Source organism: Amphiura filiformis, chromosome 10 (genome assembly GCF_039555335.1).
Source record: "Amphiura filiformis chromosome 10, Afil_fr2py, whole genome shotgun sequence".
NCBI lineage: Eukaryota > Metazoa > Echinodermata > Ophiuroidea > Amphilepidida > Amphiuridae > Amphiura > Amphiura filiformis.
Genome location: NC_092637.1, coordinates 44,400,648 through 44,418,059, shown reverse-complemented (window position 1 = coordinate 44,418,059; position 17,412 = coordinate 44,400,648). Strand labels below are relative to the sequence as shown.

General features: G+C 37.3%; 2 protein-coding genes across 5 annotated transcripts in view; both read left to right on the top strand.

The window, feature by feature from the left end:
- Positions 1–1,364: 1,364 nt before the first annotated feature.
- LOC140162918 (uncharacterized) overlaps positions 1,365–17,412 on the top strand; it is a 286,934-nt gene continuing 270,886 nt past the window's right edge. Inside the window, exons 1-2 of one of the 4 annotated variants that reach the window (XR_011860375.1) lie at positions 1,365–1,727; positions 10,373–10,476. Coding sequence is in view for 2 of the 4 variants with exons in the window: in XM_072186230.1 (XP_072042331.1) it covers positions 10,552–12,216 (1,665 nt within the window). In the remaining 2 variants the exon portion in view is untranslated. Of the gene's footprint in view, positions 1,728–10,372; positions 12,550–17,412 lie in introns of those variants that run through there. The other 3 variants (XM_072186230.1, XM_072186229.1, XR_011860377.1) reach the window with 3 other exon arrangements.
- LOC140162920 (uncharacterized) lies at positions 1,727–3,635 on the top strand. Its single transcript, XM_072186231.1, has one exon. The coding sequence runs from the start codon at positions 1,799–1,801 to the stop codon at positions 3,176–3,178; it is 1,380 nt and encodes a 459-aa protein (XP_072042332.1). The 5' UTR covers positions 1,727–1,798; the 3' UTR covers positions 3,179–3,635.

The following is a 17,412-nucleotide window of genomic DNA, read 5'->3' as shown; positions in this document are numbered from 1 at the left end:
AACCTTTCAATCGTCAGGGGACCTTTAATATACTGGAACCTGCATTTACACATCCATGTGATCCGAAATATTCCGTTACCATGGCAACACCCGAGGTCTTTGTTCGTGCTGGAGTTAAGGCCCTTGTTCCACCAAGAAAATTTGTTTAGCCAAAGTGTTAAAGATATCTCGGAAAAGTGGCAGTTCAATACACAAATAGAAGCATGGAATTTGTTATGATTAGCAAAAAAAGATAATCAAAACCTGTTAACCACTATGAAAAGAACGACCATGCTGAGGCGATCATAATTACGATCAAAATTGCGATCATTTTTGCAACCATAATTGCGATCAAATTTGTTGCTTTTATCATCGTAAATTTGATAACATGTGGTACCCCAGCGATCATTATTTTGATCGCAATTTTGATCGTAATTTTGGTCGCAATTTTGATCGTAATTTTGATCGCGAATATGCGACCATTAACTATGATCGTTCTTTTGATCACAAATATTGATCATAATTTTGTGTAATGCGATAATTAAAACGATCGCATTAAATGATTGCTACTTTTGATCGCTGCATTTGATTGCTTCTATTACGATCAACATTTTGATGATCGTAATTTCCGCTGTTGGGACCAAAAATGAGCTATACGTACAACCCTGATATTACTTACATCAATATGAGTCCAAGAATAAGCATCAACACTTTAATCTATTAATCTTGAAGTCAGTGGAAATCGTACTGACGGAGGTGGTGCGTAGCTAAAACTGGAGTCTGTCTTATCATTAATGGCGCCATGGGAGATGGATGTCATGGTTGAGTACCCTTGAAAAGACTACATAATAGAGTGTGAATTTGGCCCCCTCTTTCACACCTTTGGAAGTACAGTCTGTTAGCAATACATAATCAACCCGGGATATTCAATTTGGCCAAAATGGTGGATGTCGTTGGGCGAGCTTCTCCAACTCATGCAGGTATTCAATTGTTTGTGGCCTTACTGGGACTCCCCAGTGGCTCATCTTGTTTTGTGAGCAAACTGTTCTCCTTGATTTATCAGACATGCATGTCATATCTCATGAATAAACCATACTTCCTAAACATTGTAATTAAAGCTGCAGGTTATTATAATTTGTGAAAATTCAGTAAATATACTAGTAGGACATTTTAAATTATAGAATTGCAGATTCATACAAAGTGGTAATTATAAAATGAAAGTAAATTAAAGTACTGGAGAAAGAAACAAAAAAAACTTTCCCAGGAAGGTCCTGGAAGCTCAAATCAAGAAGCAAGGACCTTGACATAACCGAGATACGGGATTGGAACTAGATCCTGTGTGGGTATGATCAAACCCAGCGGCACCAGGGACAGGGTTTTTCCGACTTCAGTGACGTCATCGAGTATGATGTCACCAAGCTGATCATCAGGTTGGTCTCTAGCCGTTTCCAAGAAATACATCAGATCAAAGAACATCGGCTGATGATGAGGAAGTTCCTTAAAAGCGCTCCCTGTAAGGGAAAATAAACATGTAGTGTTGACGTTTAATTTAATTTACTTTCATATTTGAAATTGTTTTAACATTTCAGATTGGATCCACTGATATACATTCGTGCTGTTGAGACTACAAGTTCCACTGGGGCTGATACAGAAGGCAAGTTCCATGTCAGCAATAGTACAAAAGGCAGTGAGGATTGTTTTCTTGTGATCTGCAGTCTGCTAGTATTGACTTCCATTGTTGATTTGAGGTGCGCACACAATATTTGATTCTTTTATGTTCGCTCAGTAATATACATATTGCAAACATCTACAGGCAACAATGAAACTTTTGAAACCATTTCGTTGTACATTTTGTGGAATGAACCATTATTCTTTGGATAAATTGAAGAGCCATGTTAGCAGTCATCTAGTTAAATATGTGCATGCTCATAGACGTAGAAAAAAGTGTTTTTGTCAAAAAAGTGCGACAAAATATGGTAGGCTGCGTAGACACCTGAATTACCATTTAGTCACACACAAGCGGGTGTGTACTTCTAGTGGTGTCCACACTGAGAGCAGAAGTGACATCAAAAAGAAGCCATATCGGTGTGAGTACTGTCCGAAATGCTTTGTGATTAAATCTCTCCTAGAAAGGCACATTCGAACTCACACCAAAGAGAAACCGTATCAGTGCGAATACTGCCAGAAGTGGTATAGTCAGCGTGGTAATCTTGGAGCCCACATCCGAACTATACACGCCAAAGTAAAACCATACCAGTGTGAATACTGCCAGAAGTATTTTAGTTGGAGTGGTAGTCTTACAACCCACATACGAGCTATTCACACCAAAGAGAAACCATTTCAGTGTGATCACTGTCAGAAATGCTTTGTAAATAAATCTCAACTAAAAAGTCACGTTCGAACTCACACCAAAGAGAAACCATATCAGTGTGAGCACTGCCGGAAGTGTTTTACTTGGCGTTGTAGTCTTACATCCCACATCCGAACTATTCACACCAAAGAGAAACCATATCAGTGTGAGTACTGTCAGAAATGCTTTGTAATTAAATCTCATCTAAAAAAACATGTTCCAACTCACACCAAAGAGAAACCATATCAGTGCGAGCACTGCAAGAAGTATTTTACTCGGAGTGGTAATCTTACAGCCCATATCAGGAATATTCACACCAATGAGAAACCATATCAGTGTGAGTACTGTCAAAAAGGCTTTGTAATTAAATTTCACCTAGAAAGCCACATTCGAAGTCACACCAAAGAGAAACCATATCAGTGTGAGTACTGCCAGAATTGTTATGCGCATAAAACTACTCTTAAAATCCACATTGGAACTCATCACAGGAAAGATAACTCATATCAGTGTGAATTCTGTCATAAATGCTTTGTAAATAAATATCAACTAGAAACACACATTCGAAGTCATACCAAAGAGAAACCATACCAGTGTGAATATTGCCAGAAGCGTTTTGCTCAAAGTGGAGGTCTGACAACCCATATCCAATCTATTCACACCAAAGAGAAACCATATCAGTGTGAGTTCTGCCAGATGTGTTTTTCTCGGAAAGGTAGTCTTACAACCCATATTCGAGCTATTCACACCAAAGAGAAACCATATCGGTGTGAATACTGCCAAAAGTGTTTTTCACAGAGTGGTAGTCTTTCAAGACACGTCAGAACAACTCACACCAAAGAGAAACCATAATAGTGTGAGTACAGAAATGATTTTTAAATAATGCTCACCTAGAAAGACACATTCAAACTCACGCCAAATAGAAATATCAGTGTTAATACTGCTAGAAGGTATAGACAGTGTTCGAAATATGCCTCAAAAAGTTACAGGCCAGCCGGGCTTAACCTTAAAAAGTTACCGGCCAACCCGACCGGCAACTAGATGCCAGTCAGAAAAGTTACCGACCAGGTCAAAAAGTTACAGGCCAATGGCCGGCTGACCGACCCTATTTCGAACGCTGGGTATAGAGGTAGTCTTCAAACCCATATCAGAAATACTCGAACCAGAAACAAACTGCTGTGAATACTGTGTCAGAAATGTTTTTTTTCCACACGTACATATAAATGCAGTATAAATGTCACCTGGAAAGGTATATGAACTCACACCAAAGAGAAACCCTATCCCCAACGTAAGTAGTAGTATATAGGCCTGTAGAGACGTCGCCACTTCCGGTAACGGGTCAAACCAGGTCAAAGGTCAAACCAGGTCAAAGGTCACTTCCGGATCATGGGTCATGAGGTCAACCGGAAGTCTTCAAAAGTCAACCGGAAGTGCCGCCATTTTGAAAAGGTCAACCGAAGTGGTCAAAGGTTAACCGGAAATACCGCCATTTTGAAAATATACTAAAAAAAAAATGTCGAAAAAAAATTTGAAAAATTTTGAAAAAAATTTCAAAAAATTTTCGAAAAAAAATGTCGAAAAAAAAAATTTTGAAAAAAAATTCAAAAAAATTTTTCGAAAAAAAAAAAATTTACCTTTTTTTTTCAAAAAGTGAACTTTGACCCGGAAGTGAACTTTGGCCCAAAATGATCCTCACGGGGATGGGGGTATCTTTGACCCCTACGTGACCTCTCCTCAAATGCGCCAATTGCATCAAACGCGTCAATTTCGGTGAAATGAGTAAATGGTCGGTGAAATGAGCAGTAAAATGAGCAAATGAGCAGAGAAAGGAGCAAATGAGCAGTGAAATGAGCAAATGAGCAATGAAATGAATAAATGAGCAGTAAAATGAGCAAATGAGCAGTAAAATGAGCAAATGAGCGGTGGAATGAGCAAAGGAGCAGCGAAATGAGCACTATGAGCAAGGAAATGAGCAAATGAACAGTGCAATGAGCAGCGAAATGTGCAAATGAGCAGGAAAATGAGCATGGAAATGACTCCATGAGCACGTAAATGAAATAAACAAACGTAAGATTCTATCTTCTTTTTAAATTTTTATTAGTAACTTCCAGAAAAGTGCGGTCGATTAACGCGCTTTAGTCATCGCTTTCCATCTCGACATCCTCTTCGGCCTGTGGAAAAGCCCGGCGAATTGAGATCGATGTTTAACCAACGTTATTTTTACCGCCTTGCCTACGTCCATGCCTTTATCCGTCTTCTCTTCGAGATCGATCACGATATCCTGATGAGTTTCGTCATATTTCAAATGGACGTTATGTGCCAAAAATGTCCCGTAGCTGTCAAAAAAATCGCGTTTAACGGCCCATGCGGTTTTCATATTGGCCTTTTCTTCAGCCAGGTCTGCAGGCATACCTTCGTTGACGTACTTTTCGTATTTTTGGGCCCTCATCTCGCGAGTAGCTACTCGGGCCCGTTTAAGCCATTCTCGATACGTGGCATTATCCTCCAACTCCACGCCGCTATCTTCTCCTGATGCCGCGCTTCCCGCTCGGAATCATCCGGCTCCGAAATTTCGGGTTCGAATCGTCCGTCTCGGGCGTTCCTCCTCTTCGCCGTGCATCGCTTTCATGTGTCTCCTCAAGTTGAATGATGGAACGAAACGCTTGTCGCCGCGCGTGACAAGGGTGGGTTTTGAACGCTGAAATAGGAGCCATGCGTCAACTCCTCGAGAGCTGATCTCCAAATGACAAGAACGGGGTGAAACAGGCATTTTTATAACCTGCTCATTGACTCATTTCGCTGCTCATTTGCTCATTTCACTGCTCATTTGCTCATTTTACTGCTCATTGACTCATTTCCCTTCTCATTTGCTCATTTCCCTGCTCATTTGCTCATTTCGCTGCTCATTCGCTCATTTCGCCGCTCATTCGCTCATTTCACTGCTCACTTACTCATCAAAGGTCACAAGGTCCTGTCCGGGTCAAAGGTCAACCGGATATAGCGCCATTTTGAAAAGGTCAACCGGAAATGCCTCATCATTAATATTCAGATATGCTAATTAGCCACGCCCCCATCATTAATATTCATATATGCATGAGCTCATGTATATTCGCGAGCTAGCTCATGCATATATGAATATTAATGATGGGGGCGTGGCTAATTAGCATATCTGAATATTAATGATTTATCACTTTATTTTCTATAGATATTGTCAAAATTCGCTCGTTTTCAGCTCATTTGCTTCCGACAAGTGTCTGCATGAAAGAATCTGAGAAAAAATCCCAATATTTTATTTCAGAGGTGAAGTTTTGGCGCGAATTTGAACTGAACTGAACTGAACGTCCGGTTTCAAAAATTGAGTGATTTTTTAGGGTTAAATTTGCACCTTTTTTCTTTGCGGAAAAAAAAAAAAAAAAGTAGATGGTCACCAATATATTCTGTTGAAAGAATAATATATTACACGTGATAAGCTTTAATTTGATACCAAACTTTTTATCTATATTACGTTTTTGCAGTGACAAAACGCCATCCAAACGTCGTATTTCCTGTGTTATCCAATGGCGCAATCATTGGTGGTGCGCTCTCGTGACATTTCCGGTTGACCTTTTCAAAATGGCGGCACTTCCGGTTGACTTTTGAACACTTCCGGTTGACCTCATGACCCATGATCCGGAAGTGACCTTTGACCTGGTTTGACCTTTGACCTGACTTTTAACCCGTTACCGGAAGTGGCGACGTCTCTACAGGCCTATATACTACTGTAAGTATTGTCAGAATTGCTGTACAATAAGTAGGTATCTTATTAAAAGACTTGAAAACTCTTATCAAAAAGTAAAGTAAAAATTAAACATGTCCAAGTCAGAAATATGTGTTCATATAGAATAAATGGCAACACCAGCAAGTCCCAATGTCATACAACTTCAAACATGGTCATGATTTCTTTTGATCTGATACATAAGAGTCTAGAACATGTAAACCTGTTTTAAAACAAATCTATATACTGGATGACACAAGTAGATTTTGCATTTTTTAGTACTGTAGGCAAGTATTAAGGGATCTAGAATGAGCGTTTATGGCGTTTTGACAGTATTTTTGTGGGACATGAGAGCACCTCAGATGTATCGAATTGCATTCTGAATATGAAGCATGTCTTTCTGATATGAAATAATTTTCATTTTTTGAAATTCACGATATAATACAAATTTTATGACAAATTATTAAAATTTGATATTTTTCACATTTTTGATATATAACAGTCCTCGAAATCAATTTTATAAATCTAATGATATATTCTTAAAGTATGTAGCTGGGAGGAAAAGCTGATGATCAATTGAAAATTTTGACCTTATCTTGAAGATATGGATTTTTTTCCCCCAAAAGACCTATTTTTGTTTTGGTGTTTTTTGGGGAAAAAAGCCATATCTTCAATGGGCCAGAGCCAAAAATGGTCATCACTCAACCTAAAATTTAGAAATTGTCACAGGAGTGAATTTCTCCTCTGGTTTAATAGGCTACTAACCAAAGATTATGAATCAGCAAAAAAAAAGTAAAATTTGCCCGTCAATTTCGGAATGCAAGCAATAAAATACACACGTAGCGCCCTCTCGGTGTGGCGGGACGGAATTGTTAAATTTGATGTTACTACATATTTAAAAAATATGGGTTTTTTTTGTTTATGGTATTATAATGGTCTTCTGTATAGACAATTTCAGCACTGAAAAAAAATTTCAGTGGACTTTGCAAAAATAAAGAAATAAATTAAAATATGTGTAAAATTCCGTCCCGCCACATTTGGAGGTGATTTTTTTACGTTCCGGAAGGGAAGAAAAAATTTTTTTTAGTCAAAACTTTCCAAAATATCAACTATTATGGTAATAAACATTCCTGAGTACAAAAAAATTGAATTCATCAACTTTGCCATTTTAACTTCTTTTATTTCAGGCCTTTTGTGGTAGGATGCCAGCAATAATTCTATTTTCAGGGTCTATGGTGTAAAACATGGCCCGCCACATTTTGAGATGATTTTTTAAGTTCAGGAAGGATGAAAATTTCTTTCTCAGTCAATATTTTGCAATAATTTTTTATTGGAAGTGAAAGAAAAGACAATTTTGTCAGTTTTAAAGTGAATCAATTGCTTTTTTTCTTGATTTTGACATGGTGGACAAAATTCCGTCCCGCCACATTCCGTCCCGCCACATTGACATGATTTTTAAAAATTGATGAACGTACTATAAAGAGGGGGGGTAAATTTTATAATTCCTTCCAAAACAAAAGAAGGATAGTTGAAGTTAATACCAATGTTAGAAACAAATGTTTTATTCCAGTACTTTTGATAAAAATTCAACAAATGTACTGTGTTCACAAATACATGAAGTTTATCATTCCGTCCCGCCACATCAATGAATTTGTGTTACCGTGGCAACATGTTGATTCTTTGGACTATTTTTCTTGTGTGTGAATATAGTCTGTAACTTACTTGTTTATATTAAGAACATAAAGAATCCATAAAATAAACAGTCACAGAGCTACAATTTAAAAGGCCTATCAAAATTCCGTCCCGCCACAAACAGGAATTTTGGCTCTGGCCCCAATACAAAAGGTCAAAATTTTCAATTGATTGTCGGCTTTTACCCACCTACATACACTTTAAGTATAAATCATCAGATTTATAAAGTTTACTTCAAGTACTGTTAAATATATCAATTTTTAATGATTTGCCATAAAATGTGTATTACATTGCGAATTTCAAAAAATCACAATTATTTGATATCAGAAGGACATTCGCCATATTCAGAATGTGATTCGATATGTCTGATGTGCTCTAATGTCCCACAATAAATACTGTCCAAACGTTCATACCCCTTCCCGTAAGATGATATGATGCTGGTTTTTTATCTCATTTTAAAGCTTATTAAGTCTATAACCACATGTTTCTCATTACTTGTATGATACAATCACAATTACCTTGACAAGTTTGACATTTATATGCGTTGTACCATCAACAATCCATTATATTTGCCACAGCAATGCTGGTTAACAATATGCAGACTATTGTACTCATTTGGGAATCAAAGGCCTCACACAGTATCGCTACTGTGCATCCATCCACTGTTTGCTTTGTAATGGTGCATCCAACTGAAATTATAATACCTATAGCATCACAACATCGAACAGGTCAATCAGAAACATACGTGTTTGTGGACTTTAACATTTTGGAAATATGCTCTGAATGGAAATTCCTAGAAGGCTAGTTATTTTCAGCCATCGAGCCTTGTAGTTCAAAAGATGAAAAAAGAAACATTAAGACAAAAAAGGCCAGGAACACTGACTGAACTGAGAGAGAGAGACAGAAAGAGAAAGAAGACCGGTCGTTTTTCTTTAAGAGTCACATTAATATGGACCAGTTTGACATCAAATTTGCATGAGGACCTGTTGTAGTCTATATACCTGCCTAGTAAAATCTAATAGTTGCGATGAGAGACATGAGAAAGAGGGGCACTTGACCACAGGTGTTCCATATAATCCAGCCTAGCCTATATTGACAGACATGAGTGTGATTGACAGCACCCATTATTACCACCGGGTATTACCACTGACTCCTATTGAAATACGATGTATCATACGCCAAACATAACAATGAAGTCAAATTACAGACCGACTCACTTAATCCCTTGTATTTGAGTTTCTAAACACTAGACTTCCAAAAACTGAATTGTCCTAAATACTCATATTTCTTATTGTTTTTTTATGTTTTGCAACATAAGGGTCCGTTCACAAACACTTGTAAGGGGGGTCGGCCTGATGCAAAATGCAAACAAATTTCATCGCAAAATTTTTTTTGGCCCCCTCCCCTTTACAGACCTAAAAAATTTCACGGCCCTCCCCTTTTTGACATGAAAATTATGGGTCAACCCCATAGAAAAGCATGATAAACTTAATTTTTCCAGGAAAATTTGTGGTCATTTTTTCAGGGCCCCCCTTAGGAGGGTCAAAAATTTTCAGGGCCCCCCTTTTTGCATCAGGCCCCCCTAACAAGTGTTTGTGAATGGTCCCTAACTCATTAAAATAAAACATCAATATTTATTAAATGGACTGTGATTGCTTGTTGCCGTTGTAATAAAATTACATAAAAGGAAATTCACATTCCATATACATGTAAAATAAAGAGCAAGTGTATATGTGACCATCCACCAATCATCATTTTTGAGATATTCAACCAAAATATTCTGCTTGAAATTACTAGTAGCTTTAAAATGGTGTATATCATGTCTATGTAGTACTTGACATTTAAGTATTGAAAAATCAATAAAACAGTCAATAAATCCTTTGTTTCCTATTGTTTATTGTTAAGTTCAATGGAGCATATCTCAATAGTGGCACTGGAGACATCCGGGCTCAGTTGTGGTGGATGGTCACATATGTCATATCTCATTAATTAACCGTACTCAGTCTATAATATCGAATTGATTAATTCGAATTAAACAATTCATTGATGTTAGCACTGGGTAGTAGCCATTACTGCCAGTAGACAGGAAGTCTAGAAAGTTGACCTCAACGCTGTAGGTGGTCTTCCTGTGCTTTTGAATGGGACAGCAGTAACCTTGGCCAATTTTTAGACCAAAATTTTGGATTTTTGAGATTTTTTTCTAAGTTTATGAGAGCATAACAAGACTATCCATCGATGGATTTTTATTTCCGTTGGTAAATATTTTTTTAATTAAGGTTTTCATAACATATTAAAAAGACAGAGACCCCTGCTGTATAATAAATTAGCTAGGTAAGTTTTGAGTAACCTTGGTGAAAATCAAAAAGCGCCAATTCTTTTGTGTGTGTACGGTCCATCACCTGTCACTTGGTAGTCTTGTAACATGTCTAATGGCGCTGCCCATGGTCACTCGATGAATTGTTTAATTCGAATTAATCAATTCGATATTATAGACTGGTACTGTCTAAATATTGTAAGTCAAAGCCATCTTATGTTACAGGTTAATAGATTTGTGACAATTAAATTAATAAATAAGATATTTTAATTATTTAACATTTCAGATCCACTGACAGATTTGTGCGGTTGAAGTTCCATGTAAAAGGCAATGAGGATTGTTGTCTTTGCTCTGCAGTCTGCTAGTATTGACTTCCATGGTTGATTTGAGGTGCGCACATAATATTCGTTGATTCTCTTATATTTCGCTCAGTAATCTACGTATTGCAAACATCTACAGGCAACAATGAAGCTTATTTTGAAACCATTTTGTTGTCAATTTTGTGGAATGAACCATTATTCTTTGGATAAATTGAAGAACCATGTTAGCAATCATTTTATTAAATATGTGCATGCTCATAGACGTAGAGGAAGGTGTTTATTTTGTCAGAAAAGCTTGACAAAATATGGTAGGCTGCGTAGACACCTGAATAACCACTTAGTCGCACACAAACGGGTGTGTGCTTCTAGTCGTGTCAACACTGCGAACAGAAGTGATATCGAAAAGAAAGCATATCAGTGTGAGTACTGCCAGAAGTGTTTTACTCAGAATAGTAGTCTTACAACCCACACCAGGAATATTCATATCAAGGAGAAATTATATCAGTGTGAGTACTGTCAGAAATGTTTTGTGAATAAATCTCAACTACAAAGTCACGTTCGAGCTCACACCAAAGAGAAAATATATCAGTGCGAGTACTGCCAGAAATGTTTTACTTGGAGAAGTAATCTTACAGCCCACATCAGGATTCATACAAAGGATAAATCATATCAGTGTGAGTACTGCCAGAAGTGTTTTACTTGGAGTTCTAATCTTACATCCCACATCAGGATTCATACCAATGAGAAACCATATCAGTGTGACCACTGTCAGAAATGCTTTGTAAATAAATTTCAACTAAAACGTCATGTTCCAACTCACTCCAAAGAGAAACCATATCAGTGCGAGCACTGCCAGAAATGTTTTACTCAGAGTTGTAATCTTACATCCCACATCCGAACTTTTCACACCAAAGAGAAACCATATCAGTGTGATCACTGTCAAAAATGCTTTGTAAATAAATCTCGACTAAAAAATCATGTTGCAACTCACACCAAAGAGAAACCACATGAGTGCGAGTACTGCCAGCAGTGTTTTACTCGGAGTGATACTCTTAGAACACACATCAAAAATATTCACACCAAAGAGAAACCATATCAGTGTGAATACTGTCAGAAATGCTTTATAAATAAATTTCGCCTAGAAAGCCACATTCGAAGTCACACCAAAGAGAAGCCATATCAGTGTGAGCACTGCCAGAATTGTTATGCGCATAAAGCTACTCTTCAAATCCACATCGGAACTCATCACAGGAAAGATAACTCCTATCAGTGTGAATTCTGTCAGAAATGCTTTGCAAATAAATCTCAACAAGAAAGACACATTCGAAGTCACACCAAAGAGAAACCATACCAGTGTGAATACTGCCAGAAGTGTTTTACTCAGAGTACGAGTCTTACAAGCCATATCCGATCTATTCACACCAAAGAGAAACCGTATCAGTGCGAGTACTGCCAGAAATGTTTTTCTCAGAAAGGTAGTCTAACAACCCATATTCGAACTATTCACACCAAAGAGAAACCATATCAGTGTGAATACTGTCAGAAGTGGTTTACCATGAGTGGTAATCTTACAGCCCACGTCCGTACTGTTCACATCAAAGAGAAACCATACCAGTGTGAATACTGCCAGAAGTATTTTACACAGAGTTGTAGTCTTACAGCCCATATTCGAGCTATTCACAACAAAGAGAAACCATATCGGTGTGTATACTGCCAGAAGTGTTTTTCTCAGAGTGGTAGTCTTTCAAGACACGTCAGAACAACTCACGCCAAAGAGAAACATATCAGTGTGAGTACTGTCAGAAAGTAATGCTCACCTAGAAAGACACATTCGAACTCACATCAAATAGAAATATCAGTGATAGTAAGGTTTAAAGGTAGTCTGCAAACCCACATTAGAACAGCTCAATTCAGTTTCAGCTGCAGCTTCATACCAAAGAAACCATATCAATTGATCACTGATGTGAATTCTATGTCAGAAATGCTTTTTCCATACAGATACCTAGAATATGCAGGGCCCCGTGTAAGAACAGCATTTTAGCTGATCGGGCCACCCTGGTAGTCCAGTCAATCTAACCAAATTAGTGGTGTCACTCCCCACTAATTGCAACAGAATTTTTGTCACTTTTATATATTTTAGAGATGTCCCTGATCATCATACCAAAATATACTAAAATATACTTAGTGGAAAGGTAGTTTTTGAGGGGAAAAGGTCATACAGGGGTCAAATTTCAAAATTGCTTTAATCTTTTTAAAAACTATACCAAAGCATTCCTCTAGTCTTAAGGATTAAGAAAAAGTATAGTTTGTCATATCTGTGATGTACCATTCTCAAGTTATAAGCAATTTTGGGCTCCACGTGGGTCAACTTCGAAAAAATGCTCCGATCTCCTTAAAAATGGTCTCAATGTGTTAGTCCTTTTAAAACACTCCAAAATAAGAATAGTTTGCCACATCTTGGATGTTTCGTTACCTAGGTAGCAGGGTAAAAGAGGTCATTGACCATTGAACTCTATTGACCCCGACATAGTTTTCGATGTTACGCATGTAATAAACAACCTAAACAGTGCAAATATTCTTTAAATGAATTATGTTTGCAAGCCTAACAATTTGAGACCATTTTGGTTAAAATCAGACAATTTTAGTTTTTTGACCTCTGTTGAACCCAACATTTGACCTTTGACCTTTTCGGTTATAACTCAAGAACCGTACATCACATATGGCAAACTATATTTTTTCTGAATCCTTATGACTAGAGGAATAATTTGGTCTAGTTTTTAAAATGATTGGAGCGATTTTGAAATTTGACCCCTGTATAACCTTTTCCCGCCAAAAACTACCTTTCCACCAAGTATATTTTAGTATACTTTTTGTATGCTGTTCAGGGGACATCTCTGACATTCATACCAGTGAAAAAAATTCTGTTGCAATTAGTGGTGAGTCAAAACCCACTTTGACTGGACTATGGGTAAATATGCAATAAATAAATAAATATACACCAACGAAAAGCCCTATGCACAGTTTGGATATTATCGGAATGTAGAATAATTAGGAAAACTCATCAATCAGAAACCATGAAATCTGCATTCTGTCATCGTGATCCTAGCACGTACCCTCTTTTTATGACATTTTGCAGTAGATATCCACGAAAAAAGCTTATTTCCAAAATTTCAATTGATTCTGATTTTACGTTTCCGAGTTATGCATTATTATGTGTATTACACGTCTGCTCCCTAAAACAATGTGTTGTAGTTTCTATCTGGTATACCAGAACGAAATTCAAATTTCACGATATTTTTGCTAAACGAATTTATCTGCAAGATATTTTTTGTACATCATATAAACATTATGTAGCCAGAGGTTTCCAGTGATATAAAAATCTCAACTTTTTTTGAGAAAAGTGGGGGATGATGCTGTGGATCACGAAATGCCCTTTTAATTGTATATTATAGATTCAATAAATCATAGCAAACACAAAACAGAAAATGTTACAATGTTGGCTTTAAAAGTGTTTAAAATAAAATTAAAGCAAAACTAACACTTTGTGTAGCAACTGTCATTTAGAAAATACCTACAAAATTGCTAAACACTGTGCCTAAAGAGTATAATTAATCATTGACTTTGTAGACTTTTTGTAGGTATAGTTATAAAGAGGATTTTTTTTCGAAATGGACCATGAAAAGTCCATATTTTTTCATAAAAAATTAAAAAAATTAAAAAAATCTAGAAATTTGCAATTTATTTTGATGCTTTAATTGAATGAGAAATTGTTGTTTAAAAAGGACAGACTTGTAATCAGGCTAAAAAGTTAGCCCATTGAGAAATGCATACTTGTTGTGAGTATGTGGTGAGTAGACTTGAACAAATCTTGATTTTACACACCACCAAATCGGGTTCGAATCAAACTCTGAACTCAGTGTTTTATTCTGAGAACCACACCAGGTTGATTTAATGGAAAAAAATGGGGGTGGGGGGGGGAGGGGGGTTGTAAGGTTGATGGTTAAAAGAAGTTGATGATTAGCATGGTATACAGATAATATAATAACATTATCACTTATGAATAGCTTTATTTTGATACCAAATTTCATTTGTAGTTCCCATCAGCATTGACAAAATCATCAATATGAACACGTCGTTCAATGAGGATTTTTGCATGTATAGTGGTGTGCAACAAGAAAAACAAATCAAATAAGAATGGCGACATCCTATCTATTGCGAAGTGGCGGTTTTATCAAATAATAAGGGTTGAACTTGAAAGTGAACAGTGTCATGTGCTTGAAAGGCTAGGTCTATAAATTTAACTATAAGGCCTGATTCAATTCCATGTTTTCGTCGAAGTCAAGTTATAATGGATTTATAGTGAATTCAATTTTGATGAAGTGAGTACACAAAAATTTGTTTAAGCTTACACAGTACACATGCATGCATGTTGACCACACTCAGTTTCAGAGAAGAACGGCAGTCCTTACTCAGATTGACGCAAGCGCCCTGTTAATGAGCGACATTTTGACGCTTAATCGGCCAATCAGATTACCGCTGTCTGTTGTTATGATTGTCAGACGATTGAATCACCGATCAGAAACACACGTCCGTGTTTACGCTGTGCACGCTCTCAAAATGTAAACAAGTGCCGTTCTTCTTTGACCGAAACTGCATGTAGCTGAGCGCATGCATGTCATGGCCATATCTGTAATCGCCATAGGGTAGCAACAACATATACAAGATTAAGCCTTTTAAAATGAAATTTTATGCATACCGAGTTTTATCGGCTAAATACGCATGCCGTGTGAAATGACGCGTCAATTATTTGTAATTTGTGACGCATCGTGAGATGGCGAACACATCCAACGAACCATTGATTAGCAAAAAGCCTGCATTTAATTTAAACAAAATATAATTTAACTTTTCCCAGATGTTCATTTAATTTTTGTGCATTAGCATTCTATTCAGTAGGCAAATTTCAGTTCTTGTACTGAAGACATCAAACACACAGCTTTTAAGACATTCATCAGACCAACCATCGAATACTGCTCCGCTGTATGGGATCCTTATACCCAAGATCAAATTTACCAACTGGAAGCGATCCAGCGTCGAGCAGTAAGATTCATCAAGAGCGACTACAGTAAGCGCACAAGTGTTACCAAATTAATGAAAGACTTAGACATGGAGACACTTGCTGACAGGAGGAAGATAGATAGACTTTCCATACTACAGAAAGCCAGAGAGGGTCATCTGGCCCTGCCAGTACAAAACATACTACAACCAACCCACCGTCTTACTAAACGAAGCCACGCAAATTCATACCAAGAACTACAAGTCAACAAGGACGTTTTCAAATACTCCTTCTACCCAAGAACCATCAAAGAGTGGAATTCTCTACCAGCAACACTTACTCAGCAACCAGACCCATTAGCATTTAAGAAAAGCATACAAGATCACATCCTAAAACGCATCTAAGCAGTCTTCACTAGTGCGCACACACTAGATTCCTTCCCGCTTGACTCCACTTGGAGTGTTGGAAAGTACTCAAGCAGAAGCAGAAGCAGGATGTCGCCATTCTTATTTGATTTGTTTTTCTTGTTGCACACCACTATACATGCAAAAATCCTCATTGAACGACATGTTCATATTGATGATTTTGTCAATGCTGATGGGAACTACAAATGAAATTTGGTATCAAAATAAAGCTATTCATAAGTGATAATGTTATTATATTATCTGTATACCATGCTAATCATCAACTTCTTTTTAATCATCAACCTTACAACCCCCTCCCCACCCCCACCCCCATTTGTTTCCATTAAATCAACCTGGTGTGGTTCTCAGAATAAAACACTGAGTTCAGAGTTTGATTCGAACCCGATTTGGTGGTGTGTAAAATCAAGATTTGTTCAAGTCTACTCACCACATACTCACAACAAGTATGCATTTCTCAATGGGCTAACTTTTTAGCCTGATTACAAGTCTGTCCTTTTTAAACAACAATTTCTCATTCAATTAAAGCATCAAAATAAATTGCAAATTTCTAGATTTTTTTTATTTTTATTTTTTATGAAAAAATATGGACTTTTCATGGTCCATTTCGAAAAAAAATCCTCTTTTGATTGTCTTGTCGACTCAAAGAAGCGGCAGACTGAATTAACTCTATCAACGAACTGTGACATTTTGTTATTTGTGTTATCTGTCTGCCACATGGAGCAGTAAGCTTGCTCAAGAGAGGAGCTTATGGTCCGGGGGCACTCCAACTTTGGAGGTGACTCGTTTGTAGGGCTGTTAAGACCCCCTTTTTCAGTGTCGCTGTCACCCAAAGACCACATATTTTTTACGAACACATGTTCTGTCACCCGAAGACCCTTACTTGTTCAATTTTGACAGCAACTTTCATTTATCACTGATTATGTCACTTATTTAAAAAAAAAGATATTTGAAGCCATTTAGAACTAGAAATTCAATTTTCGAGGTTTCTGTTGCGCTGTTTCGGCTCTCACCCAAAGATTCCATTTAAAAAAAGGTCATTTCTCACCCAATGACCCCATATTTTTTACATTTTGCTCTCACCGAATGCCAAAAATCATGCTCTCACCCAATGACCCCATATTTTTACATTTTGCTCTCACCGAATGCCCCTTAGTGCGAAAGTGCCCCCCGGGCTTATGGTCAACATAGAAGACCACTTGGAAAGCACTAGCATACACTTAGGATAGTTAACGCGGCTGTGTACTCTAGCCATTGTTTCTTTCTCAAAATTGAGTTTTTATGATATGTTTGTGCCTTGTTATGTTTTTTATAAATACAAGGAATGAAAATCCAGATTTGTAAACTCCAACTGCAATATTTTAAGGATTTTATTTCACTATTCCACTCGTGTTTGAAATTGAAAAGGAAAGAAAATCTTTGTTGTACCAGCAAGGTACACGCGCGCAACAACTCATCGCGTTGCGTATCGCGCAATTTGTTAACGCACAAATACGCGACGCTTATCTGCATGCGCGGCGCATCTTATGGA

What these genes read in the sequence shown, in the direction of transcription:
- LOC140162920 (XM_072186231.1), top strand. Translation starts at nt 1,799, where the DNA reads ATGAAACTTTTGAAACCATTTCGTTGTACATTTTGTGGAATGAACCAT.